Here is a 15,000-nt window from a genome sequence, read left to right as displayed (position 1 = left end):
AACTTCTCCGAGAACTTGAGCGGGCCATTTGGTGAGTTCGGTCGGTTACACTCCCACCGTTTAAACCCCTTCGCAGTGTGATCACACGTACTGTAGCCGTCATAGTTGACCATGTAGAGGACGTATCGTTCTGTCCTCTCCTCTGGTACAGTGTCCTCATAGTGCGGACAGTAGACGTCCAGATAGTCGTTTATACAGACGTCGATGTGATAGTCACCACGGTGAAACCTGCAAGAGACACAGAGATGAGATGAATTAGATTAGTGCTGGTGGGTCATGACTCAAACAATGCTTGATGCAAATAATAAAATGCAACTAACCATATAATGGTGTATGGTTAGGACAGCAAAAAAAATTGAAGGATAAACAAAGCAATAATTATATGGAGCACCGAAGTGCACTCCTAGACTCTCAGACTTCAAACACATGAGTGATTATACGTGCAAATACAGGTGTTTGCTTTATCTTTTACAGTAGCGGATACTAGAAATATAAAACCTCAAACAGGTTTCCACTTTCTTTGTTCTTTGAATATTGCTTAGAAGTGTATGATCTTTAAAGCTAACATGAGCTTCCAATATGTATGAGATTGTGCTCATAAAATCTATTTAAATCCGAGCACTTGTTAAGATGCAAAAGAGCTCTGCAAAATAATTTTTTGCATGCACCTCTCCTTTTAAACAACTCCAATGTCTAATCGAAAGTGAACGCACAAAAAATGATCACATCAACCACAGAAGAGACCAACATGTCCGCATGCACTCGTGTTTATAGATGACACAGTAAAACTGGCAACATCTCACTGTTGATGTACATCACGTGTGTCCATATTAGGTCCTATCAGACAAACTGAACATATTGCAAATGACCTGAAAAACAACATGTTCAAGGACCCTTTTATGGTCAGATAGCACAGTAAGAGTTTCAAGTAATGACCTCCGACTGACATCCAAACAAATGTTTGTCAAAGTGACACTATTTCTATCTTTCGGTCACAGACCCCTTCATACAACGCATCACCTGTAAATATTCTCGACTTTGTGTTGACTTTATATTCAAACTTTGAATGGATTAACCAAACAAGCTCATTCCTGGATGCATCTGCTGCTAAACAAGCATTTATCAGGCAGAGGAGAAATGGCCAGACTGAATGTTGTAGAAGTTTTAATTAAAATTCTCAACTAACAAGACTGTTGGAATGTGACAGTGACAGAGCTTAAAACATTACAATCTTTGCCTCAAAAAGTGCTGTGCATTTGACATTGACATAACTCAAACATTTCTCAAATAATTGGCTAAAATCAATACAGCAAAATCAGCTATTTTGTTCAATGTTAATTAATATATATTTTTTAAAGAATACAGTACAAGTATTAAACAGGTGACACACATTGAGTTGTTTATTATTATTGTTGACAGTCGCTTCTTGTGTACTTCTGCAGAGCTGAAATAAGCCATGAGGTCGATGGCCAAATATATTCAACAACAGAACTGTTTTCCAGACACTTCCAAACACTGTGGCCATGATGAGGTTTATGTGTGTGTGCCGAAAATATTGAGATATACCCTCTCCTTGGATTACTGCATTTTTTCAAATAAATTAAGACAGTTAATAATCCTCTTCACAATTAAACACGCTTCATTAACGACCACTCTCTCACCCTCAGCATGAGTCGTAATGAAACTGTGGATGTTTTAGAAGGTGTAAACAGCAAGGGCAAACTGATACCACCCCACAATTAACACATGAGCTCGTTTATCAACAAGACAGACTAAACTGAGAGTCTCAGTTAATGCAACGACTCGATAGGCTTTAGTGTTTCTTACATATGCGGTCATCTTTATTTTGCTTTATCATCAATAAATGAATTATTTATATAACTTATATCATTATTTCTACAGTAGAAATTACTATTTAAGGCTGAAAAGTTATGTGTACTGTAATTAATTTTACAGCTGCAAAAAAGATCATTAAATGTTTAAGTGTACACAAAAAAGTACCATGTTAATACCTTGTTTTCTGGTCATGTACTATGGTAATATCATGTGTTTTGGACACATGCCTTGGTTATACCATGGTTTTTGGACATGTACTTTGGTAATATCATGTGTTTTTGTATGCATGCCTTGGTAAAACCATGTTTTTTGGATATGTACCATGGTTATGCTATGTTTTTTTGGACATGTACTATGGTAATATCATGTGTTTTGGACACATGCCTTGGTTATACCATGTTTTTTGGACAATTACCATAGTAATAACATGTTTTTTGGACAATTACCATAGTAATAACATGTTTTTTGGATATGTGCCATGGTTATACCATGTGTTTTGGACACTTACCATAGTAATACCATGTTTTTTGGTCATGTCCTATGGTAATACTATGTTTTTTGGACACATACCTTTGTAATCCCATGGTTTTTAAGATATGTATCATGGTTATACTGTTTTTTTTGCACATGTTCCATGATTATACCATGTTTCTTGGACAGTTACCATAGTAATACCATGTTTTCTGGTCATGTCCTATGGTAATACCATGTTTTTTGGACACATACCTTTGTAATCCCATGGTTTTTAAGATATGTACCATGGTTATACTATGTTTTTTTGGACATGTTCCAATGTTATGCAATGTTTTTTGGATGCATGCCTTGGTTATACCATGTTTTTTGGACAGTTACCATAGTAATGCAATGTTATTTGGTTATGTACTATGGTAATACCATGTTTTTTGGACACATACCTTGGTAATCCCATGGTTTTTAGATATGTTTCATGGTTATACTATGTTTTTTTGGACATGTTCCATGGTTTATGCCATGTTGTTTGGACACATGCCTTGGTAATACCATGTTTTTCGGACATGTACTTTGGTAATATCATGTTTTTTATATGCATGCCTTGGTAAAACCATGTTTTTTTGGATATGTAACATGGTTATGCTATGTTTTTTTGGACATGTACTTTGGTAATATCATGTGTTTTGGACACATGCCTTGGTAATACCATGTTTTTTGGACAGTTACCATAGTAATACCATATTTTTGTTCCATGGTTATACAGTATCATGTTTTCTGGGCACATGCCTTGGTAATAATATGGTTGTTTTATATGTACCATGGTTATACCATGTTTTTTGGACATGTACTATGGTCATAATACAATGGTTTTTGGATATGTACTATGGTAATACAATGTTTTTGGACACATACCTTGGTAACACCATGTTTTTTTTTTCTTTTTTGTGCCATAAAATATAATTTCATAAACTCATACTTTAGAAATATTGAAAGGGCCTGTTGTCTTTTGGACTTTTGGGCCTGTTGTCTTTTTTTAAACAGTATTTCAATAGAAATACATTAACATCATAAGCTTTTTCTCTTGTCTTGGCTTTAAAGAAAGAATGGAGAGTTTAATTGGTTACAAAGCAAATATTCACTAGACACTCATTCAATAGATTTCACGCCAAGAATTGCAGGAATAAAGACAAACTGTTGAAAATGAATACGACTTTGTTGCAGATGAGTGATAATAGAGTTGGTATATTTCTTTTGAAACCCCAGGACTCTGAATATTATTCATATTAGGAATGTCTGTGTATGGTCTAGCGAGGTTTGAATATGTTTATATTTGTTACTGATATCACACCATCTGCCTATAAATTTCACATTTACACAATGATTTCCAAGAACCCACGTGGCAGTTTTGGGACTTTGTAAATTCTATTCAATTCCTGTCTTTCTACAAGAAATATTGTCTGGAACAAACACATCGGTACAGACACAAATCACCATTGTGTCCAAGTTATTGTGCTGAAGGGAACAATCTGAGTTTAACTCAACTTAAAGGGATAGTTCACCCAAAAAAGAAAGTTCAGTCATTGTTTACTCACCCCTGTGTTGTTATAACCCTATATGACTTTCTTTCTTTTTCTTAACACAAAGGGATTGCTATGAAAGCATACAGTGAGCTTTGGTGAGAAACAAACTGAAATCGAGTGTATTATTTAGTAAATATTTTCACTGACCGTTGATCTCCTGTGCGCATTCGTGATATGGCACGAGAGCAACAGTTCACACAGCGCCCACGCGACACTGGGGCGTTCAAGTGAAAACGCGTTTTGTTTATCTAAAAACAGGTCCAACACAGCGATAGTGACAAGAGAACACAGCACAACACAACTGCACACAAACCAGAGAACCGAACTTACTAAACATGTCTGAAGAGCTTGTAGTCAGATGCATTTCTATGCCCAGCCTTATTTGTTTGAAACCGAGCACTCAATCAAACAGAGATATAGAGGAAGCGGGAATGTTTCATCTCCATTCTGAAGCGGTGAGCATTTGTGACAGACCTCAGCGAAAACATTTGGTAGGTGTAACATTCTCTGCCAAAATCAAGTAGTTTTTAACGGCTAGTGAAATGCAGACTTTCTGTTATGAGAACGTTTTTGGACCTTTGCCAGATCACAGGGGGCGGGGCAGCATGGCGCGAATCACGCAATGCCAAAAATAGAAATCAAGCGATCGACAGAATGTCACTTGTCATGGCTGGTTAGGACCAAAACTCTGATTAACATAGAAAATATACCTTTTATCATGTGTCGTTTGCCATCAGGTTAGGACACGGTGTGACTGTAGCTGCCTGTAGCCTCCTCTGTCCATCTCTCTATTTCATTGATTACTCAAAGAAATGCATCTATTCTCCGACTACAAACTCTGTAGACATAGTTAGTAAGTTCGGTTCTTTGGTTGTGTGCAGCTGTCATATGTTCTGTTCTTTCCATTGCTGTGGTGGACCTGTTTTTAGATAAACAAAACACGTTTTCTCTTGAACGTCCCATGTTGCGAGGGGGCTGTGTGAATTATTTCTCTCATGCACTCTCATCATGAATGTGCAGAGGACAGTAATGGAACAGTTTCACTCAATAATACATTAGATTTCAGTTTGTTTCTCACCAATGCTCACTGTATGCTTTCATAGCAATCATGAGTCTCATGGAATAAATTATTAGACTTCTGAATTATACTTTTGCATCCTTTTGAAGCTTTAAGAGGTGGTCACCATAAACTGCCATTGTATGACATCACTGAGCACGACATTTATTCACAATTTCTCCCTTTGTGTTCAGAAAAAGAAAGAAAGTCATATAGGGTTATAGCAACACAGGGGAGAGTAAACAATGACTGAATTTTCATTTTGGGGTGAACTATCCCTTTAAGCTTTATGGACAGAATTTACAAGAAAGCATTTAAAATATTCCACACATGAACTGTCTTGTCCTACATACTTCCAATGTAATTGCATTACTGTAAAGACAACGTTTTACAAACTGAGGAAAGGTCACAATTATTGTCAGTGGGACCTGAAAGCATGCCGAAGATGCTGTATACAGAACTTAAGTTGTATTGAACCCGGAAAATTCCTTTAAAGGGGTCATGACATACTCTTTTTTTAATCATGTTATTATGTTCCCTGAGGTCCACTTATTATGTCATTAAAGTTTGTATTTGCACCAAAACAGTCATCATTTAATAACATATGATCTTTTTCCATCCTGTCTCTTGCTCTCTGTCTGAAAAGCTTGGTTTAAAGCTATCTGGCCCTTTAAGACTTCAATGAAAACGCCCACTGTTCTGATTGGCTAACTTCATGCAGTCACTCAAAAACCACATTTGAAACTCAATCAAAAGAAAACGAACAAGCTTTACATTATAATTTATAAAACTACATTTCAGGAGTAACACATAACGTACATCCAACACATCTTATCTGAATGTATCAAAATGTTCACTAAAGCACAGGAACTATCAAACAGTCATGACATTTGAAACATTCATGAATTAAAATGTGTACTCATGGGTCTGGTAGAGTTTAACTGCCGCATCTTTCAATAGCAGATCTTTTGCCAAGCTTGAATCATATTGTGACTGGTTCACAAGCAATCCTCGATGATATGAGCCGAAAACATACAATCCCAGCAGAAATGTTCTGAATATGCAAATGTAATACAGTCCATGGTGATGTCTGTTGCTTCAACCAGCTTCAACAGGCCAAAGCAGAGACTATGGTCTTCACAGGAGTGACATCTCAAATCTTCCGTGTTTGTATACACATAGAACAGCATTTGTCTCTCCCAGACAGCAGCAGCAACTGAATGAGATGCTTTTTTTAAAAGTTGCGCTTGTACCACTCTTAAAACGCAGCGCACATTGCCGGAAATGCATCAAAACAATCAAAGATGTCCATATAGTGCATGTTTACAAAAAAGCAACAATTAAATATAGCAAAGATTGGTGCAAAAAATGTTCCAGGATGCCTTCAAAACAGCAAGAAACAGCGCAGCTGAATGAAATCAAATGAAGGTCTCCTTTTTAGAGTTATAACTTGACATTGCGTCTTTTAAAAGTGGCGTGAGAGGGGGCCTGAGTAGCTCAGCAAGACGCTGACTATCACCCCTGGAGTCGCAAGTTCGAATCCAGGGTGTGCTGAATGACTCCAGCCAGGTCTCCTAAGCAACCAAATTGGCTCGGTTGCTAGGGAGGGTTAGAGTCACATGGGGTAACCTCCTCGTGGTCGCTTTAATGTTGTTCTCGCTCTCGGTGGGGCGCGTGGTGAGTTGTGCATGGATGCCGCGGTGAATAACGTGAAGCCTCCACATGCGCTATGTCTCCGCAGTAATGCGCTCAGATGTGGAGGCAACTAAGATTCGTGCTCCGCCACCCCGATTGAGGCGATCACTATGCCACCACAAGGACTTAGAGCGCATTGGGAATTGGGCATTCCAAATTGGAGAGAAAAGGGGTGAAAAAAAAAAAAAAAAAACGGTGCTAGATAAATGATAACGGTCAAAGCTGTTCATCTAGTGTAGAAAAACATTTAAATCCAGATTGGCACATGAAGGTGTCCTGTGTAAGTCCACTTTGCTGTAGATGAATCTCCCATGACAGGCCCCATCTCTCTCCTCTTCACCTGTGTGACTGACTGTGAGCACCAGTGGGCGGGGCCAGTGGTGCAATGACGAAAAATAGGCATTGATGTCTTGCTGAAGAGGCAGTCATTATTTGGTCCTTGTGTCTTCACAAGCTCCACAAATTCCAAACCGGCTGTTTCTAGAGACTGGTTTAAATAAATGCTCTTTTCTATTAAGTAGGACGTTTTCAGCTTACAGTATGTTTTTATAGTACAATGACCTCTTATATGTCAAAAGATCAAGGAAAATTTGATTCCTCATGTCATGACCCCTTTAAGTCAGTTGCCAGAGATATTTTTCCATTGTCTGGTTGTAAACAGCTCAGTGTCATGCTGTATGGAATGTTTACGGATGGCTCTTGACCTTCATGACCTCTATCGGCTGGAAAACAACACAGCCTGAAAAACCACTCTGCACTACCAGCAGGAAAGTCCTTGATGCTCCGGTAATACGAAAGGGAATGATTAAAAACTGGGAATGGATGGAAGGCTAATTCTCAGATTATGATAATTACATTTCTTTGCTCTGCTCCAGCTGTCTGGGAGTTGTGTTGAGGTGGAAGCGCAGATCTGGCCCGGATCCGCTCTGTAATCATTGAGGTGACTTGCCCAACTTTACTGATTAAACTGATTAAAAACACAGAGGAGCTCAAAGACGCAGCGATAGTATTTACAACTTTCTCTATTTCTTTGAAATATCGATACTTTAGGATCAATCCGCCCATTCCTAAATCGCAAGGGTCCGAATATTATTCACAGTTTACCCTAGTGTTATGTTGGGCCTTGCCTCAATTGTCTAACCATCAACACGTCATTTCTGCATAAATCTGCAGATTTTAGGACACAAGTTTCTCGGTCTTCGTTTTATCATCAGCAATCCATACAGAACATGTTCACTCTTCTCATATAGTGTAGTTCCCTCAATTCCCTGAGGACCACTAGCTACCAGGAATTCGGAAGTCCACACCGACCCCCTTCCCATGAAAAGCAGCGGGATCTGTGACAGAACGCATCAACAGCCTGTCTTTATATCATCAAGCGTATATAACACACATCTGCACCTGTTCTCGTTCCAGCAGGCCAGCTCAATATGAGAAACAGCTGCATTCAATAAACACTAATGCTCTCACAGCACAGGTAATATGTGGAATTGGAGAGGTCTGATCGTAAGTTGTTTTCCAGTCCAGCAGGACGGGTTTGAGGTGGTTGTCTATGTGGCAGTCACCCAGTGGGCGTATAGAGTTCTCATTAGATCTGAGATGGCAAACGCAGCTGTATTTCCATCACTGCTAGAATGTGTAGAAGAGATCTGCTGATGGTTTGAAGGACCATCATCTCACCTGCTTCTGCCATACAAGAGCAGTCGGCAGATGCTCTACACATGTTTCTCTCTCTGTCTATATGGTTCTGCTGCAAACCTCCCTGCCAAAGACCCACGAGGTGATTCTGGTTTAGAGAAGAACAAACGCAAGAATCTAAAGTGTTCTGAAAGTGTCTTGGATCCTCCAGGAAACAGAAAAGAGAAAGTGAGAGATGAAATAGAAAATGTGGCCACATCCCAATTCACATCTTGCATTCTTGCTCAGCAATATACTTTTCAAACTGTTGCTCCGCCATGACAGTAGTTGACAAAAAAAAACTCATCGTAGAGGCGAACAGTTCACAGTAATCTCGCTACAGCGCCACTTGTTGCGACGCTGAGAATGCAACGCGTGCTTGCGCTGTGTTATGGATTGCAGTCTAGCTAGAAGTGACGGCATTCACAGAAGTTTCGGCCTTTAGTCTCACGTTCATCGCCATTTTTCCCTGATAGTGTTGTAAAAAAGTTAAAAAATAATGTAGAGGAACCAAAGCTCTAACAGCAGCTTTAAATGCATGAACATGAAAGTGTAGTTATAATGAATGCTGAAGTAATGACTTGAACAAGACGTTAATGCTTGACAAAAACATTACAAAAGTGCTTGTGTGGTAGTAAGACACAGTTCTATGACGTAGTACTTTTCCAAAACTGCCTTACTACATTTCTACATATTCAAAAGTATGTACACTATCAGTCACTACCTACTCACTCTTTATTATTACTATTTTCAGCATAGTAGTAAATAATAGTGAAGTCATCAAAACGATGGGACCCACTATGTATTAGGTGGCCTTAACTACTATGTACTTAACCATTTGATACAATGTACTTATTATGTGCATACATGTTGTTGCATTTAATTACATTTGTAGTTGCACTGTTAACGTTACCCCTAACCCTAACTCAACCCTTACACCAAAACCTAACTCTAACCCCTTATCCTAACCCTAACCCTAACCCTACCCTTACTCCTAAACCTACCTCGTACCTCAACCTCAGTGGCAGCAAATGTGGATATTTTGCAGAACAGCATGTAGTTACACAGTAAATACATAGTCTTGTATGCACTTAATGTTAGTACATAGTAGTTAAGGCCACCTAATATAAAGTGTGACCAAACGATGAAAACAACAAATCGAAATGCACAAATCTTTTTTTTCGGGGGGGCGGATTTTCTCCCCTTTTCTCTCCAATTTGGAATGGCCAATTCCCAATGCACTCTAAGTCCTCATGGTGGCGTAGTGACTCACCTCAATCCGGGTGGTGGAGGATGAATCTCAGTTGCCTCCGCGTCTGAGACCATCAACCCGTGCATCTTATCACGTGGCTTGTTGAGCGCGTTACCACGGAGACGTAGCGCGTGAGGAGGCTTCACGCTATTCTCCACGGCATCCACACACAACTCACCACGCCCCCCACCGAGAGCGAGAACCACATTATAGCGACCACGAGGAGGTTACCCCATGTGACTCTACCCTCCCTAGCAACCGGGACAATTTGGTTGCTTAGGAGACCTGGCTGGAGTCACTCAGCACACCCTGGATTCAAACTCGTGACTCCAGCAGTGGTAGTCAGTGTCTTTACTCGCTGAGCTACCCAGGCCCCCCCACAATTCTTTATATCCAGTGCAAAGTGTAATCTGATTATAAAGTAATTAGTTACTGTAATTTAATTACTTTTTTCGTCCAAAAAGTAGTGTAACATTTTGCAATTTAAATTCTTGTGAGCAGATAAGAGTTACTGACTTTCATCTGTTAATTACTTTTAAAAAATGACTTGGGTAGCACATATTTCTTAAATAGCATATTTATTAAATAGAGTACATTTAAAACACAAATGGTCATATGAACATCTCTTGTGTTTATGACAGCTGACGGGACAAAAACAATGAAAAAGGAAGAAATGTAAATTTTATTTTGAGCAGAAAAACGATTTTTCTGTAAAAATAAATTGCTTAAGAAAGTAATTTAAAAGTAAAGCAATTAGTAATGTGATTACCTTTCCTATGAAGTAATCACTAAAGTAATCAGATTAATTTGTAGCGGATTACTATTTTTGAGTAACTTAATCAACACTGTTTACATCCAAAAAAACACAAGTTCAAAGTCTGACAGCTTGTGTACTTTCTCATCTCCAGTGAAGCACATAGAAGAATGTAAATTGGGACACGGCCTGAGATAAGGTTTGTGGATCTCCAGATGCGACCAGCTTGGTGTGTTTGGGTTCATGAGGACAAGACCAGGCCACTCCTCGTCCATCATTAAAACTGTTTGTTAACAAGGTTCATTCCTCGCTCTCCACACACAAATGCATCTGATGCTCACGGTGATCAGAACGACCTGCAGAGATCTGCTCTCCGTCCAAATTCAGCGCCACAAGCAAACATCTGCAATTATGAAATGGCGTTAACGACGGTGCGGAGGTGGGTCTGGTTTACACATGCAGCTGCTGTTCCTCTGATGTGTAATTTCTCTGAGGTCACACAGAGTTTGCCTCCCCGCAGCGATGCACATTTACTGCCGATTAAAATCAACAAGTCATCGTTCAGGAAAACTCGCTCCGTCTGCTCACCTCCGGCTTGGAGAGCAAGTTTATTTTGTAAAGAAGACAAACGGATGGCCCCAGTGTAAACCGCGCTCCATCTTTATTAATACATTTATACAACATATTCATTTATTCTGCCGCAGGCTCAACATTTACTGGGATAAGCTTAAATGAGCACTACACGAAAAGTAAACTTGAAATCAAACGGCTGAATTTCTTACATTCGTCTTTTTCTGACATTTGTTTCCCTGTCCAATGGACTTGCAAAGTTTACCCTTTTTTAAGGGGTAAGGATTTACATTATGTAATTTAAATCCAAATCAACAGTGTTGGGCTGGTTGGGTTTATTTCACCCAGTCAAAAAAAGATTGTTAGTCTCAGTCACCATTCACTTTCAATGCATCTACTTTTCCATACAATGAAAGTGAATGGTGACTGAGGCTAAAATTCAGCCTAACATCTCCATTTGTATCCAACAGAAGAAAACAGTTTGTGTATGAAACAACATGAGGGTGATTAACTGATGACAATTAAAAATTTTGGGTGAACTAAACCCTAACCCATATGAAGCATTTGGTTCCCTTTAAAGGAATATTCTGGAATCAATACAAGTTAATCTCAATCGACAGCATTTGTGGACTAATATTGCTTACTGCAAAAATTTATTTAGACTCGTCCCTACTTTTCTTTAAAAAAAAAGCACAATTCTGTGTTCCAGTGAGACACTTACAATGGAAGTCAATGGGGTCAATTTTTGGAGGGTTTAAAGACAGAAATGTGATGCTTATAATTTTATAAAAGCACTTTATATTAAATATTATGTTAAAACTTGTGTATTATTGTTTAAATTATTATTTTTATAGTCGTTTTAGGGTTTTAGTGTTTACGGCTTTACGTCGTCATGGCAACAAAGTTGTCAAAATTATCTATAACTTTCCATAGATGTGGATAGTAAGTGATTTTATCACAGTAAAATCATGTTAACACACATATTGTTTATGTCTTGTGTCTATACTTTTGAAACAGTGAGTATTTTAATGTTTACAGATTGACCCCATTGACTTCCATTGTAAGTGTCTCACTGGAACACACATTTGTGCTTTTTTTATTTTTTTTAAATAGAGATGAGTCTAAATGAATTTTTGTGGTAAGCAACATTGTTGGCTCTATTTTTGTGAGTGTGCAAAGCGACCGTGCACAACGTCTTATCCAATTTCCATGCCAGCGCAAAGCGCAAGTGGGTGTGGATTGGAGTGTTTGCGCTATTGTGGGTGTAGGTGTACAAACTGTGTGTGTTCTGTATGTTAATGAAGTGACGCAAAATTTGCTATTTTCCTGAGAAATAAGTCATTGCGCTAAGACGTTTCAATACCACCTCTTTAAGTCCAGAACATCAAATTATGTTCCTGACAATCGCAATTTTTCAGGGGTAATCGCTTGACACTTGTGTTAAACTTTCTAGAGGTCATGGTTTATTTTTTTCATTTATTTTTATTATAATTTTTAGTGTTATGTTTATATGTATTATTATTAATATTAATATGATTGTATATTTACAACTGTATTTATGATTTAATTTGTAGCCTACTGTTAAATTTCCTCCTGTTGTTGAGATTGATTTTTAAGTCACTGCAAAACAGTTGTGTAGCCAAGTGTGGAGACCCAGGCCCACCCAGAATATTACAATACCAATACAATCACCGTTAACACTAGCCATGATTTGTGTGTCAGTAGATGAAAATGATTAATAATACTGACATTCTCTATTATTTAAAATAGCGTACATCCAAATTCTGACGAGAATCACATTTTCGACTGTTGTAGAAATATGCCTGACATTCATCAAGGATGCAGTTAATGCACAAATCGTGATCGTAATTTTCTGTTCTTCTAATTCAGGCATTGGCAACCTGTGGCACGCGTGCCAGCATTGGCACATGGAGGGGTAATCACTGGCACACCAGCAATGGCGAGAAAGAAGTGAACTATTTTATTTATATAAATTCCGCACCTGCATTCCAATCTATACCTTGACGTAATCCTTTGTCATGACCACATAGCGCAAGGGTCTTCAGCAGGGGGTCCGCGGTGGTACCGCAGGGGGTCCGCAAATTATTGTTTGATCCACCTTGGTGGCATCTGTAATAATCACTCACTCGCACGCGAGCTAAAACCAGCCAACCAGCTTATGCTGGTTTTAGCTGGTCTTTTCAGCAGGGCAGCATTTAATGATTATTTCAATGGCTTTGCAATGTAAACATCATGAAGTATGTACAAACAATAATATGGTAGCATACCATCCATGTTTTTATAGTCACACAACCCAACACTCAATTTTATACAATATGTAACGGGGGTCCCACCTCCATCTCTCTACCCAACAAGGGGTCCTTGAACCCTGATGTAGTGTGTTTTCATCAGCTGAATGGGAGGCTAAACAAAAAGTTAAAATGTGACGAGACTGCAGTATACCCAACAGACTCCTGCAGAAATTCCAATCCTTGTCAAAAAGGTTGCTGACCCCTGTTCTAATTCATTGAACCTCAGAATTAAATTGCACATGACCCATACCTATTGCACGGGCGATTACACCAAACCCACTTGCGCCTAGACTTAGCACATGCTTGCATGAAAATACCAAAACTTCATGTCCATGCCCACTGACTTTATGCTTATGACTTAAAGCATTGCGCTTAATGCTAGCACTCCAAAAATAGGGCCCTATGTCACAAATGCTGTTGATTGAGCTTAACTTTTATTAAACTAGGAATAATCCTTTAAAGGAAAGAAAACAAAGTAATACTGTATGTGTAAGTGCTGGGTTCAGCAATTCTTTTACACTCTTAGTAAAATATATGTGCATATATTTTATGTCGTTGAGAATCAGAGAGTAAAATGCATCTAGCATTTGTGACACTTTTATTGAGCAGAAATGTGTGAATGTTTAAAATCCCTGTGTGAATAAAACACATGTTGGGATTTGTTCTTATTTTCACAACCTGGTGTCACTGAATCATGTTACTATAGCTACAATTTTGCAAAATGATTTTCTCAGAAAGAAAGAAAGAAGGGAATTCTGATGTCCTAGAGAGAGTTTGTGCTGTAGGACACTTGCAGTCGTCCTCAGAGCAGGTTTGACCGACACAAGCTGTTCCCAGCGCGTGATGGAGCAGTTTCTTACTGTATCATTGGACCTGAGCCACGGTCTGCACTAATGACGCTTCAGGGTTTCAGTTTGAGCCTAGAATAATCAACGATATCAGGAACATTTGTGTCATAGATGCCGTGAAATATTTTGCAGAGTTTCTCAAACACAAACCCACATATAATGATGCAATCTGTTTGTCTCCACTTTATTATGTTGGATTTTGCTGAGATGTTTATCAAACACAGAGTAGAGATAACATCGCACAAGGTGCCATTTACATGCCATGTCATGACCCACACAGATACATCTGGCAATAGTGTATTCACAAAACACTTTTGCATTTACAGTAATAACATCTCTCAAAGTGTAGTACTGCACCGATGCTTTACGCATTTGAGTATTTATTATGAATGGTTAAACAAACAGATCATATCAGCAGTTATAATAACTGTTATTGACCCTCACATTATGTTCCACATCTCTTTCACTACAGTGATCATTATTGTGCATTTTAAGCACAATTTTAAGAGCACTTCTAGCAAAACAGATGGTCCCTCAAAACGACAGGCTCTCACGGTGAATACAGCTCGCAACAACACCCAGGGAGCACAGGTTTTTATCCAGACAAAGTTGTGTTTACATAGTACTGGGCTGATACACTGCATGGAACTGAGGAAGAATTAGTCACTGATTTGATAAAGTTTTCCAAGTTAGTCTCAAGAGTTTAATTGAGGCACTTAGTAGAGTAGATATCCACAAGCTTGTTACATGCGTGAAATAATCAGTACTTGAGTTAATGATGTGTAAGTTATTCAGACATACATTAAAAATGCTATTCACACAAAACAATTACTTCAATACACATCTCAATGGGTTCTAATTTTTTAGATGTTTTTTTTTTTCTTCTGAGGCTTAAATGAAAAAATAATCCAAGTGATGTAGTGGCCCGGAGACAGTAAATAAAAAATA

General features: G+C 38.6%; 1 protein-coding gene across 2 annotated transcripts in view; it reads right to left on the bottom strand.

Annotated features, from left to right (window-relative positions):
• efna5b (ephrin-A5b) overlaps positions 1 to 15,000 on the bottom strand; it is a 142,217-nt gene that overhangs the window by 25,818 nt on the left and 101,399 nt on the right. For both annotated transcript variants that reach the window (XM_051668557.1, XM_051668558.1), the window contains exon 2: positions 1 to 228. This exon is cut by the window's left edge and continues 65 nt beyond it. In XM_051668557.1, coding sequence (XP_051524517.1) covers positions 1 to 228 — 228 coding nt within the window. The remainder of the gene's footprint in view (positions 229 to 15,000) is intronic.

The sequence above is a fragment of the Myxocyprinus asiaticus genome, chromosome 33, assembly GCF_019703515.2.
Source record: "Myxocyprinus asiaticus isolate MX2 ecotype Aquarium Trade chromosome 33, UBuf_Myxa_2, whole genome shotgun sequence".
Taxonomy (NCBI): domain Eukaryota; kingdom Metazoa; phylum Chordata; class Actinopteri; order Cypriniformes; family Catostomidae; genus Myxocyprinus; species Myxocyprinus asiaticus.
Note: the sequence above shows the minus strand (reverse complement) of the source record. Positions and strands in the feature narration are given on the sequence as shown.